The 15,197-nt window shown below is 38.5% G+C and overlaps 1 protein-coding gene and 1 pseudogene across 4 annotated transcripts in view; one reads left to right on the top strand and one right to left on the bottom strand.

The window, feature by feature from the left end:
* Nucleotides 1–15,197, bottom strand: part of LOC106824262 (histone-arginine methyltransferase CARM1-like) — a 255,969-nt gene that overhangs the window by 142,151 nt on the left and 98,621 nt on the right. For all 4 annotated transcript variants that reach the window (XM_070495701.1, XM_070495700.1, XM_044756825.2 and 1 more), the window contains exon 2: nt 13,168–13,293. In XM_070495701.1, coding sequence (XP_070351802.1) covers nt 13,168–13,293 — 126 coding nt within the window. The remainder of the gene's footprint in view (nt 1–13,167; nt 13,294–15,197) is intronic.
* Nucleotides 5,916–6,794, top strand: LOC106824274 (small ribosomal subunit protein uS2-like; annotated as a pseudogene).

Genomic DNA, 15,197 nt, shown 5'->3' on the forward strand with positions numbered 1-15,197 from the left:
ACAAATACTGTATGATCTCTCTTATATGTGGAATCTAAAACAAAAAAAAAAAAACAAGAAAAATTAAACTTGAACTCATAGATACAGAAAATAGATTGTTGGTTGCCCAGAAGCAGGGGATGGAGGGTGGGTAAAATGGGTAAAAGTGGTCAAAAGGTAAAACTTACAGTTATAAAATAAATAAGTCCTGGAGATGTAATGTACAGCATGGTGACTACACTTAATAATACCATATTGTATATTTGAATATTGCTAAGAGAGCAGATCTTAAAAGTTCTCACCACAAGAAAAAGATAACTGTAACTATGGGTGGTGACAAATGTTAACTAGACTTATTGTGGTGAACATTTTGCAATATACCGTCATGCACTGATGAATGATCTAGATACATTCTGAGAAATGTGTCATTAGACAATTTCATCATTATGCAAACACCATAGAGTATACTTACACAAACGTAGATGGTATAGCCTACTACACACTTAGGCTTTATGATACTATGGTTATGGGACCATTGTCATATACACAGGCTGTCATTGACTAAAATGTTGTTATGTGGTGCATGACTGTATACAAACATTGAATCATTATGTTGTGCATCTGAAACATATAATGTTATATATCAATTATATCTCAATAAAAAAAGAAAACTGTAAAACAATACATAATCAACATAGACATAAAAATTACTTATCAATTCCAGCAAATCTAACTTAGCAATATATAAAAAGGATTGTATCTCATGACAATGAGGCTTAACTCAGAAATTCAAAGTTGTTTTAACACTCAAAAATCAATAAATTTAATTCACCATATTAACAGACTAAAAATAAAAATGATTCAATCAACTCCATAGATTTAGAAACAGCATTTCATGAAACAATTCAAGATAGAAACTATCAGCAAATTGGAACTAGAAAGGACTATCCTCAACTTGATAAAGGACATCTACAAAAAATCTAGAGTTAACCTGGTGAAAACTGAATGCTTTCCCCAAGATCATGAACAAGACACAGATGTCCACTCTCATTTTTTCTATACAACCTTGTCCTAGAGGTCCTAGATGGTGCAATAAGACAAGGGAAAAAACAAATAAAGGGCATATGGATAGGAAAGGAAGAAATAAAACTGTCTCTAACCACAGACAACATAATATCATCACTTATGTAGAAAATCCTAAGAATCCACAAAAACAAACAAACAAACAAACAAAACTACAAGAACTAAGTGACCTAGCAAGACTGCAGGATAAAAGGCTAATATACAAAAAACCCAAATGTCTTTCCAAAGCAATGGATAATAAATGGATACCAAATCTGGGCTGTTTGATGAGGAATTCAAAGTGCCTTCAAACAGACAACTTATTAGTTACATCTAACACGGAAAGCATAGCGACTTTACAGGGGAGAAACTGGAAAACAGCTTGACCTGGTAATTAAAATTAGCATTACCAATGAGGGGGAGATAGATCTCAGGGCTCCCTACTGTAATATCCTGGAAAGACACAATGTCACTTTGGTGATTTTCTGACTGGGGATGCATAACCTGAATCTTTTCACGAGGAAACATCTGAAAAAAACAAATCAGGGGATATTCTGTTAAAATAACCGGTTCCTAGTCTCCAAATATCTCAGTGTCATGAAAGAAAGGAAAAGGGTAAGGAACTGTTCCAAATTAAGGGAGACTAAAAAAACATGACAACTAAACACAACACACGATCCTGGGCCAGATCCAGTACGGGAGAGAGAAAAACACGCTATAAAGGACATTATTGGGACAATTTATGAAATTAGACTATACACTGTAGATTAAATATACATATCATATGGATGTTAAGTTCCTGAATTTGGTAATTCTATTGTGGTTACATAAGACAGTATTCTTGTTCATGGACTATATCTGGTGAAGTGCTAAAGAGTCAACGAGGGGCTCGGCTTTGGTGGCCCAGGGTTTCTCCACTTCGGATCCTGGGCGCAGACATGACACTGCTCATCAGGCCGTGCTGAGGCAACATCCCACATGCCACAACCAAAAGGATCTACATCTAGAATATACAGCTATGTACTGGGGGGCTTTGGGGAGGAGAAGAAGAGGGAAAAACAAGAAGAAAGAAAAGAAGATTGGCAACCGATGTTAGCTCATGTGCCAATCTTAAAAAAAAAAAGTAAAGGAGCACAACATATGCAAATTACTCTCAAATAGTTCAGAAAAAATGATAATATGTTTATATATATGCATACACATATACAGATAAATAGATAAATCAAATGTAACAAAATATTAGAAATCAATAAATCTGTTTAAAGGGTATTCAGAAGTTCTCTGTTATGATTAAGCAACTTCTCTGTAAGTTGGAAGTTTTTTCAAAATAAAAAGGGTGGAGAAACTTTCCCATGATTCAAAAGCTGCCAGAATAAAGTCCACCCGTGTCTTTTTTTTTCAATTAGTGAAATACTGATAAAAGTTGGCTTTCCCATGTTTGTGATATCATCCCAATTAAAGATGTGAGTTTTCTTAAGATTAAATGTCTGCTAATCAAGAGTGAAGGGGCCATCTGAAAGCAGTTGAAAGAACAGGAGCCTTGCATTTTCTTTTTATTGCTTGGGCAATTTCCTTTATATCTATGAGCCTTAGTGTCTTTGCTTAAAATGGGAATAAACAATTATAATATACCAACCTCACAGGGCTGCTGAGATAATTACAATGAGAGAAAGTATAAAAACATACCTTTAGAAACTATGTAAAAATTACATAATGCTCAGACAGTGCTGGCCTTCTGCTTCAAGCCCTAAGATGCTGTGCATCTCCCTCAGAATAAAACCAAGATCCTCACCATGGCCTCCAATGTCTCCCCGATCTGGCCTCTGGTTCTCTGATCTCACCACTCTCCTCCCTCGTTTCTCTAGGCCCTCTGTTCCTAGTGCCACATCCTGCCTCAGGGTCTTCATAGTTCTGTTCCAATGCCTGGACCCCCCTTAGCCCAGACACACACACACAGCTCCTCCACTTGTCCACTGCAGTTCTCCCCTCAAATGTAATCTTATCAGTAAGACTTTCCCCCCAAAAGAACCTACAAATGGTACACACAATTCCTCCCCAGCCATTTTCTGCCTCTTTCCCTCTTTCCTTTATTTTTTTCCGCACTTATCACACACAACTCACTATATATGTTCATCTATTTATTGTTTATGTCCTTCTCTTAAAATGTCAGCTATATAATTGTAAGGACTTCTATTTACTCAGCACTGTATCTTCAGCCCATAAATAAGTGCTTGACATATAACAGACTCTCAAATATTTGTTAAATGAATGAATGAGATGTAAACCTTGCACATATTTGGTACATAGTCACTGCTTCGTAGATATTGCCTTAAATCCATTTAATTAAAATGCTTTTTCTCTGTTGATATCTGTCATTATTAAATGTCCCCACTGCTTCAAAAGTACAATGAATTTAAATGTATTGGGTTTCACAGTGGTCTCTGAGATTACTGGAGATTATCTACATGTAACCTAATCCAGCTTGGAGATCACCAAGTCACAAATCTGAAAGAGGAATGGAAGAAGGGGAAAAAGATTCCTCACACAGACATATTTAAATATTTGATTATTTCTTTCCTAGTGGTGCCACCTAATTACCAACCCAGGTCAACTCCCTAATAAAGTTGGATTTTCTTTCTTACCCAAGTCACAGATAATTGGCAGCTGCTCACTCACTTCTAAATTGCAAAATAGCAGCCTCACATTTCAAATGCCACATCCTCTTACTCCAGAAAGGCAGAGCGCATCTCAAAAATTCAGTAATTGTGTCTGATGGACAGTGACACAAGCAGACAGCTTTCTGTCAACATCTGGGCTGACAAATGACAATCAAGATCCCACTACCACCTGGGATTTGGGCCATCTGGGACCCTCCATGTCACAGCTAGCTTGTTCCTCACTTGCCACTACCTTCCTGCAGCTGTGAACTCCGGTCCTTCACACCACAACCTGCCCTGGCAGATCCAGGAGGAGGGACCAGCTGCCTGGCTTGTTCAGGTTCCAGGGCCAGGAAAATCAGACAGGCAAGCCACTCCCTAGGGACATTCATTGATTTTGAAAACTATTATTAAATTAAACCAAGAAGGATCATCAATTTGCAAACATCTGCATTTGCAATCCACTTGGTGCTGGGCTTCCCTCTTAGCAGACATCAAGAGATACATGGCCTCCAGAAGAGGAAGGTGTTATGAGACATCCTTGGGAAAATTCTCAAGTAAAGCCTGAAACTCCCGGTATCAATTATTTTTCCTTCTTACAGAATAAATGGGACTAACAGATTATAGCCAGTGTTCACACTATATTCCTGAAATATAGGTTATACAATGAACTGACGATGAATTCATGATACTGGATATTAGTCCTACCTATGGGATCCTTTTTTAGAAACTTTCCTGCTTTTTTGATTGTTATAAACAGATTAAGGGGAACCTTAGTCATTTGTACTCTAAATTAGGCAAAAGCAAACTGAATCCAAATTTCATTACTGAGCCCAGAATCTCTGTCTCAGGGAATGTAATGAAAAGGGTTGATTCTCTCTCTCTCTTTGTCAGACAAGTCATCTGATATCACTTACAGAGGCCTTGGTGCAAGGTCAGGGACAGACTCCTCCCATTGGCCCCAAACACTAAGTGAGCCACGTGGTTCTGGGTCTGGGTTCTATCCTTCAGGTAGAGTTCCAGAAGCAGTGTAGGTGGTTCAGGGAAACTATTTAGCCACCGGATGTGATGGGGAGTAAAACACATCCCACTCGGTTTGGAGTTTGTCTATTGGAATCTCAAGATTTCCATTTCACTGCAATTTAAAGACTCAAATAGGGGCTGGCCCTGTGGCCGAGTGGTTAAGTTCTCGTGCTCCGCCGCAGCGGCCCAGGGTTCGGATCCTGGGTGTGGACATGGCACCGCTCGTCAGGCCACGTTGAGGCGGTGTCCCATATGCCACAACCAGAAGGACCTGCAACTAAGATATACAACTATGTACCAGGGGGGATTTGGGGAGATAAAGCAGAAAAAAAAAAAAAAGATTGGCCACAGTTGTTAGCTCAGGTGCCAATCTTTAAAAAGAATAAAGACTCAAATAAGTTTTTGTCCAGAAAATCAAGGCACCCTCAATTTTGGGAGCCCCTAAAACATAAAGTTCTCAGGCCTGCTCTGACTTTTGGTACCAACTCTGAACAGTACCCTACACTGGAAACATGACTTCAAGAAAACACACATTCTATGTGGAGTTTACGAGTATGGTTTTCTCGAGCATTAAGTGTTCAAAGTATGCAGACATTGGAACAAAGGTTTTCCATTTAGTCTTCTTCCTGCACAATTGCTCCTTATTCTTTCACTGGCTTATTTCTTTCTTGAAACTAAACACGTGTCAACAGGGAGGATGTGTGGTGGCATGGGAAGAGGACATGGGCTTTGGAGTCAGGCAGCTCTGGATTCGACTCCTTGGTCAGTTAATTATTAGTCACATTATCTTGAGAAAGTGACTGATTTTCTCTGAATCTCAGTTTCCTGGTCAGTAAACGATCCAATTAAATCCTCCCTCAAGTAGATAATGAGAGTATTAGATGAGACAATAGGTTAAATGTTTACAGCATAAAAGTGAAAATGACATTTTGTTCTTAGCCTAGTTGTGTTCCATTACATAGCCCAGGAAATTTTTCCATTTCTTAAAGACTTACATTCCTGAAAAGCCATAAACTACAAAAAACATTCTAAAACTTTCACAGCCTGAAATAAACCAAATCCTGATTTTCGTTATCAAAGACAGGAATTTCTTGTCTTTACTAAAACTGACAGCCTTTCTGCGCTACCCAGAGAGGGGTCCAGACAGCGGCGTCATTCTGGGTTCCTGTCATAACTTAAAGGACAGTTTTCACAATGTCTGGAGCCCTTGTCATCCTGTAAATGGAGAATGGCCTCAAATTCCTTGCAGCAGGAACCCACTTATGTGGCACCAATATTGACTTCCAAATGGAATAGTATATCTACAAAAGGAAAAGTGACGGCATCTACATCATAAATCTGAAGAGAGTCTGGGAGAAGCTTCAGCTGGCAGCTCGTGCAATTGTTGCTGTCTAAGGCCCAGCTGATGTCAGTGTCACATCCTCCAGGAATACTGGCCAGTGACATGTGCTGAAGTTCACTGCTACTATTACAGCCACTTCTATCACTGTCATTTCATTCCTGGAATCTTTACTAACCAGATCCAGGCAGCCTTCCAGGAGCCATGACTTCTGGTGGTTATTGATCCAAGGGCTGACCACCAGCCTCTCACAGAGGTGTCTTATGTTAACCTGCCTGCCATTGCTCTATGTAACACAGACTCTCCCCTGTGCTATGTGGACACTGCCATCCTGTGCAACAATAAGGGAGCTCACTCAGTGGGTCTGATGTGGTGGGTGCTGGCCCGGGACCCTCTACACATGTGTGGCACCATCCTTCATGAACACCCATGGGAGGGTATGCTTGATCTCTACTTCTACAAAGATCTTGAAGAGATTGAATAGGAAGAGCAGGCCACTGCTGAAAACACTGTGATCAAGGAGGAATTTCAGGGTGAATGGAGTGCTCCAGCTCCCAGATTTACTGGTACTCAAGCCCAGGTCACAGGCTGCTCTGAATGCATGCAAGTGCCCTCATGCCTATTCAGCAGTTCCCTACTGAAGACTGGAGCGCCAGTCTGCCATTGAAGACCGATCTGCAGCTCCCACTGCCCAGGCCACTGATTGGGTAGGAACAACCACTCAGTGGTCTTGAGCTGTTCTTCCACAGACTCTTAAACAGGAAATGGAAATAAAGTTGACATGAAATAGTTTCTAAAAGTTGTGTCAAAAAAAAATCGGACTCAACTGTAATCCAAACAGACCTGCAGGCTGTCATATTTGACCTACAAATATAGCCTTCTCTCCTTCTCTGGGAGCCCGTTGTTATGAAAGCAGGACTCCTGCATCTATGTTTTATTGTTGCAGACAAAACTCCACTCAGTACTCCAAAAATTTTAAGTTTTTTTGTTTGACTTTTAACATGGAGGTCCCACCAAGATGCTCTGACAGACTTACCAACTGGAGCTTCCAAGTTGCATTACCTGAGAGGTTCAGTTTATAAGCCCTTCAGGACCAAACCAGTCTTCCTTGGCTTCTGGGGTGAGTCTAACTGTGCTAAGGTAGTCATTTTGCACTTACTGAGTATGTTTCTAAATTATTTCTGCTTCATTGCTCTCTGGATATCAGGTTTCATTTCTGCCTCAGGCTTATTTGAATTATTTCTGTCTAAAGAATGTCTGGTCCCCTCTAACAAATGAAAAGTACTGAGAGGTTGGTATTCTCTTCATTCAGTGTTGTCTGTCTACAGTTTTGGGGATATCTTGAATGACTGAGGCACTTCATACATGTCTCAGTGGGTATGCCAAGAATGCAAGGCCTTTACTACTCTTTGCCTGGGCTACTTCTCAAGGTTGTGTATGCAGCAAGCAACCTTGAGGTATGAAGTAATACCTTCTTCTGGAACAAAGAGCTGGCTTGCTTACTACTTGCTATAAAATAGTGGGTTCTCCAAGCTTACTGTTCATCTCCTGTAATGGATCCTGCTACATGTGCAGGCACCCATCTGATCCTCTGCATCTGCCAGTGGCAACTGGGGCTCCAAGAACTGACAACATGCTGACACTTTGGCTACTGTGCTTTCTCTGAGACATAAAGTCTTTTATCTCTGAGCCAGGAGTCTTGTGTCTCCTGTCAGCATTCATGAAACAGTGGTAAACTAACTTGTTAGCTTGCAAATCGGATAAAATCTCACCCTTCACAGTTATTGGCAAAAACAACTGGCTTTGAAATATGTTCTGTAATCGTAACCCTTTGTGTCTGTGGCCAGCATTTGGGGGGGGTACCCTTTAAAATCATAGGAAGATTCTTGAAGACCAGAAATATGTCATTTACATACACTATAGGAATATCAAAGTCAAAAAAGACAGATCTACCATTGAAAGGAAGGAAATGTTTGCAAATATTTTAATGAGTTGAAACTTGTTTTGCCTGGCTTGCAGGATAGAAGGTTCTGATTTAGGGGTTGTACAACAATTGAATGAAATGAGCTGGAACATATATCAAAGTAACAATACAGAAGAAATGGGAATGTTGATTGCTTCTGGCTTTTCATGCTCACCCATTGCTACCACCCAAGACATCTGAAACGTTCTGAGTCTGTGAATTTCTTTCTCCTGAAAGAAATAGGGAGGACTGTTGCTCATAATCATAACAGATTAACTGGTACCATCCTTTCCTTCCACTAAAACAACAAAACTGGAAAAATACCTGAAACAGTAGTTGTCAGACACTGGAGACCAGGCAATGCAAAACTGTGAACCCTGAAAGAAGGTAAACAAATGAGGACAGTACTGTGATGACCCTGGCTTTCTAACTAGAAGCCACCAGCCACACGTCATCACGTGGCGTGGGAAGTGAAACAGAACAAAGTGGTCTTGCTGAGTTGAAGGTATTAGAGATTGGCATTCAGGAAAGCTGAAGCTGCTAGAATTTCTAAAGTAGATTACTAGAGAAAAAGGTCTTTCTGTATGAAGAAATAGCTTTAAAAAAGTCTGCCAAGGGCTCCCCTTGAGCTTCCAGCTGAATAAATCCTAAGCAGCACACGTGTAGGGCAGATTTCCACACGATGGACAAAAACCACTACAGGAAAAGAATAACTACTAGGGTGCTCTAAGCTGAACAATTCCCAGAGATAACACAGGGTGGGGAGAGTTTATAGTTCAGAAACAGCCAGAGTGAAGAGACCTTGTTGAATAGTTGAGGCATATAGTAGAAACCACAGAATGGTCACACCTTAGGAGCACATCTAAACTAGACCTAGAGTAAAGACCTCTCTATGCCAGCCAAGGCAAAGCTAAAAACAAGTCTCAGAAGAATCCAGTTGACCTACCATTAGCTAATCTGCCTGTCTGAACAGACCTCAATACTCCTTAAAGGAAGGCAACAAAATCCAGACACTCAACCGCACAACATTTACAATGTCCAGCTCCAATAACAGAAAGATATCTGCAAAATTCCCAAATACGTGGAAATTAAAATATCTCAGGCATCAAAGAAGTAATAGGAGAGAAATTAGAATGCACTTTGAACTGAATAATAATGAAGATGCAACATATCAAAGCTTGGTTATATAAGTAAAGTCATAGTGGAAGATTAGTGACTTTAAGAAATCATAGTAGAAAAGAATAAAAGGGTAAAATTAATGAGTTAAAGTTCCACTATCAGAAGCTAGAACAAAAGGGCAAAGTAAACTCAAAGAAGGCAGAAGAAAGAAAATTATAAAGATAAGAGCAGAAATCAATGAAATAGAAAATAGGCAAACAACAGAGAAAATACTACAACCAAAAGCTAATTTATTGAAAAGACTGATAAAACTGATAAACCTCTAAGCTAGGCTGATCAAAAAGAAGGTAAGATATTAATAACCAGTATCTAGAAAGGAATAGGAGAAATTGTTATAGATATTACAAAATTAAAAGGATAACATGCAAATTATAAGCAAATTTGCCAGTAAATCTGACATCTTAGATGAAATGGAACAATTCCATGAAAAACTATAAAATATCAAATTAACACAAGATGAAAATCTGGAGTCCAATATTTATTAAATAACTTTTATTCCCATTAATAAAACCTCAAGCCCCAGTGACTTCACAGGTGAAGTCTATCAAAAAGTTTGTGGAGAAATAATACCAATTATATACAAACTATTTCATTCCAAGTAATTCACCAAATTTGCAGAATATGATAATCTCAATAGATCCAGAAAAATATTTGACAAAATCTAATGCCTAATTATGATAAAAATTTCCAGCAAGCTAAAGATAGAAGGGAACTTCCCCAAGCTGATAAAGGGCAGCAACAGAAAACATATGGCAAACATTATACTTGACGGTAACATACTAGATTTTTCCCCTACAATCGGGAGAATGTCAAAGACAAGTGCTCTCCCAGGTCTATTCAACATTGTACTGGAGGTAAGAAGAATTTCAAAAAGTTGATAAAAATTATAAAAGGCATAAAGATCAGAAAAGAATTAAAGCTGTCTCTATTTGCAGATAACGAAGTTTTTTTAAATGTAGAAGATTCTAAGGAATCTAAAATATAACTACTAGAATTAGTAAGGGAATATAAAAGGTTGTAGTAGCCAAGATTAACATTAAAAATTAATTTATTATATACCAGCAGCAAACAGTTGTGAGTTTCCAAAATTTTATTTGTAATAGATTCTAAAACATAAAATATTTAGGGATAAACTTGTCAAAAGTTGTGTATGACCTCTACACCGAAAACTACAAAACATTCCCCTTCTGGGGAAAAATTAAAGACCTAAATAAATGGAGAGAAATACCATATTCTTGGACTGGAAGCAAGCAATGGCATTCTGGTAAACATTTAACAACTGACTCCACCCACAAAACAAAAAGGGCCCCTGTTTGCGGAGGTTGCCAATTTCTGTGGTGTAAATTCTCCCACCCTAGCCAATTTCAAGCCATCAAATGCCTGAAAATTTAATAATCTTGTCTTGTGATTTAGTATGAGCTGTCTTCAGCTCACCAATGATTGAAAGACTTAATAGTGTTAAAATGACAATTCTCACCCAATTGACCAATCTCAATCAGATTGGACCAAGCACTTTTGCAGAAATTGACAACTTAATTATAAAATGTATACGCAAATGCAAAGAAGCAAGAATATCCAGAACAATCTTGACAAAGAAGAACAAAGTTGAAGGACTTAAACTCTGACTTCAAGTGTTACTTTAGAGGTAATCCAGACAATGTGACACTGGCATATGGATAATCAATGGAACAGAACAGAAAGCTCCAAAATAGACGAAGTGTGTGTACAGTCATTTGACTTGCAAAAGTCTTTTTGACAAACAGTGCTAGAATAAATGGAGATCCATATGGTGTAAGAATAATCTTTGGCCCCATGCTTCACACCCTATAAAAATAATTAAGATAGATTGCATACCTAAAATATAAAAGCTGAAGCTATAAAACTTCTAGAAGAAAATATAGGAGAAATCATTCAGTATTTGAGGGTAGGCAAAGTGTTCTTAGGACACAGAATGCAATACACAAAAAAGAAAATATGAAAAACTGGACTTCATCAAATTTTAGAACTTCTGCTCAACATAAGACATCATTATGCAAATGAATAGGCAAGCTACAAACTAGGAAATAACATCCATAAATTACATATCTGTTAAATGCCTGGTAGCCTGGATATATAAAAAACAACAACTCCATAGATAAACAACCAATTAGTAGGAGGCAAACAATTTGAATTCATAAGCACATGAAAAAGTGCTTAAGATAACTAAGTATCAGGAAAATGTAAATTAAACTACAACAAGATACAGCTACACATCCATCAGAAGGGAAAAAATGAAAAAGACTGAAAGATCAAACGTTAGCACAGGTGTGGAGCAACCAGAACTCTCATCCGTTATTGGTGGGAGTGTAAAATGGTACAACCACTTTAGAAAAAATTTTGGCTATTTATTATAAAACTAAGCATACATTTACTCTAAGACCCAGAAACTTTACTCCTATTGATCCAAGAGAAATGAAATATATATATACAAAAAGATTGGTATGAGAATATTTATAGCAGTCTCATTCATCATAGCCAAAACCTGGAGACAGTCTCAGTGTCCATCACAATGAGAATGGATAAACAAATTGTGACTATTACTTAGTCACAAATAAATGAACAAAGAAATACTTGCAACAATGTGGATGAATCTCATAACATGCTGAGTGACCTTATCAAAGAGAGTGTATACTAAATGATTATATTTATAGGAAGTTCTAGAAAAGACAAAGCTAACCTATGGTGGGATAAAAACCAGAACAATGATTATCTCTGGAAGGACAGGAGTAAGAAGCGATTGGGAAAAGGTATGAGGTAACTTTTAGGAATGATGGTATTAAGATTTGTGCACTTCAATGTATGCAAATTTAACCTCAATAGAAAAAAAATGAGAAACATAAATTTTGAATTCTAGTTAATGACATGCAGGTTGAAGTATACGGCAGTGAAATGTGCTGGTTATTATAATTTACTCTGAAATGCATCATAAAAATAAGATGAACTGATGGATGAATAAAATGATGGATAGATGTGTGATAAAACAAGTTCCTAGTTCTGGCTTACTCCAGAGTCAGTTTAGATACAAGAAACCAGGTTAACCATTTTAGCCAACAAGAGGAAAATACATACCATTGCCAACACTTTACATTGTCTGGATTAACACCATAAGTAAGATGGAACAATTTATGTCTGAGTTAAAGAAATGACAATTGACCACCTAAGGTAGACTCAAGGCATTGTTCTCCGTAATTTTCTTTATCAAGCTAGAAATCTTCCACAGTGCCTTTTAGTGCTTTCTTAAAAGAGTCCTAGTTCTACTTGACTTTACCTCCCTTTTGCCTGGCATTTGCTGTCCAAAGTCTAAAAATGTTCAACAAATGATTTAAAGGCAAAAACAGGGGCCAGCCCCAGTGGCCTCATGGTTAAGTTCAATGCACTCTGCATCAGCAGCCCAGGTTCAGTTCCCAGGTGTGGACCTACACCATTCGTTGGCAGCCATGCTGTGCTGGCAGCCCACATTCTAAAAAATACAGGAAGATTGGCATGAATGTTAGCTCAGGGAGAATCTTCCTCAGCAAAAAAAAACAATAAATAAATAAAGACAAAAACAGGATGAAATCATTCTGATTGACACTCAAACCGAAAATCACATTTCTGCAAACAACCTCATATTCAAAGAGAGTCAACAGCAGTGATGAAGAGCTGGACAATCCTTGGTAGCCTCACCTGCAGCTTTGGATGAAGGAAGACCAAAAGGGGGGCTAAGAATAAAAATGTTCTCATAGTCTAGGAAAAGGCTGGTTATTCTCCAGCCATGGTATCAAGTAAGCACCAGAACCAGTTTTAAATCATTGTATCAATTGATGACAACTCACATCAGGAAACATGCTGCCAAAACTCCCCTAATCAGTCACAGCCAAAAGTCAACCAATCAGAAGATTTGTCTTTCGAAAAGACAAGGGGGTCAGCACAGGCACAAAACTTACCAGCTTGAGACTCAAACTTCAGCAAAGCACTGTTGTAGCCCAGAGTAATCAAAATGGACTCCTTCCCCACACGGCAACATTCGGTGTCTCTGTTGAGTAAGCATTTAAAGACACAGACACCATCAGCTATAGAGGGTGAAAAAAGAAAAAAAAAGGATTAGGAAAATCCATCTCAAGTGTTGTAAAAAAAAGGCTCATCAATGCCATTCCTACACTTCTCTCATGTTCTCAAGGCTCCTCATTTCTTTCTTCTTAATGTAATACCTCCTGGGACATAAGGGGATATGAGGATCAGAGATAAAAGAGATGAATCTAACTATGGCCAAATACCAATTCTTTGCAGGTGAGTTAACACAGGGCTCAAAACTGACTCTTATTGGCTCTTGTCATTATGGCCAGGGCCCCATTCCCTATAACCCTAGGGTTCCCCAAATCATTTTGTATTTTTTGACACCATCCCAGGCGAGTCCAAGTAATGTCCATCTGGGTGATTCTTGAGCACACTATGTGCCACAGATATCACAAAACTCTCTATCGTGTGTATTATCACTACCGATGTTCCTAGGTGAAGACAAGGCAGGGCGTCTGGGTACAAATATGCACAGCTAATAAGTGGCTGAACTGGAATTCAAACCCAGGATTGAACTTGACTCCAAAGCACATGTTATTCCTACCACATTGTGCGGAGGCAAGCATGACAGAGAGAGCATAGTTTCTGCAAGCAGGGCCTGTGTGAGCTGCTAGCATCTCATTAGATTCACCATGGATAACTAGGAACTAACTTGCTAATCCTCCTTTTACAGGTTACACAGGCCTTTAGCATTGGGGCAGCTGTATTCTGGTGGAAAAAGCAATGAACTTGGGGTTTTGTCTTCATCTTTGATATTTACTAACCTAAGAAGCTTCAATCAACTAATCACACTACATCACAATTTTTTTCATTATGTAAGATGAAATTATTGATGCTTATTTCACAGGCTTTTTGTGAAGGCTGAATAATAAAGGTAAAATTTCTAAAATCCTATTAAAATAATAAGGGACTATTATTATTTCTCTCATTATAAAGTAGATCTTAGTTCCTATCCTTAATGTCTGCTATTCTCCCTTACAAAATCAAATACACTAAGTGTATTAGCCTAAAAACATAATTGCATATGGAATTCTACTGTTCATATGAGCATATGAACATTCATGCACACACATTCGAAACACATGCGCACGCAGAGTTAAGATGACCAAATATTTTCAAATATTTTCATCCATTACTTCAAATGAATGCGTACCTCCTGATGGAAGCCTTCACAAATATTTTTCACAAAACATCTTGACTGGTTAAATAGTGCAGATGTTTTGAAAACATTTTTCTGGCATGAAACATGATCACAGGTTTAGTAAGTACAGCCCAGCCAGTGTCTCGAAGGCATCAGTGTCTTCTCGCAGGGGGGTAGCCGTGAATGTAGATGCAGAAGGGGAGAATGGCGCTCTTTTAAACAATGTTTTCTTGAAAGCACAAGAATTTTTTTTTTCAAGAAATCAGGATTTTTTAGCATTTGCCCATTGTTTCTCTTGTGGTTTCAGAGTAGAATAAGACGGAAGGAAGATCCTAGGGTTCTACAGTCCTTTGCACAGTCCATCTCTGAGTGCCCACGAAATACTAGTTTCAGGACACCCCTCGGATGCCGAAATTCGCGGATGCTCAAGTCCCTCAGTCAGTCCTCGGTATCTGCGAGTTCCGCATCCAGGGATACAGAAGGTCGACTGTACAGATGAGACTATTGTCATCTGTGAGCTCTTGGCGGACAGGGGCAATTTTACTTTATTTTCAGAATCATTGTCTTTTTTTCTCTGAATCAAAACCTAGGAGAGTACCTGGTACTTAATACATATTTTTTTAATCTGTGAAAGCTTTCTTCTGTGTATTGATTGCATACCATCCCAGAATAGATAAAAAGCTTCAAAATTTATCTAGTTCAATTCTTCTTCACCAGATAAGCTCAGAATTTTTTGTTTTGTCGTGATTTCTTTAGGGT

This window comes from Equus asinus, chromosome 23, assembly GCF_041296235.1.
Source record: "Equus asinus isolate D_3611 breed Donkey chromosome 23, EquAss-T2T_v2, whole genome shotgun sequence".
Lineage (NCBI taxonomy): Eukaryota > Metazoa > Chordata > Mammalia > Perissodactyla > Equidae > Equus > Equus asinus.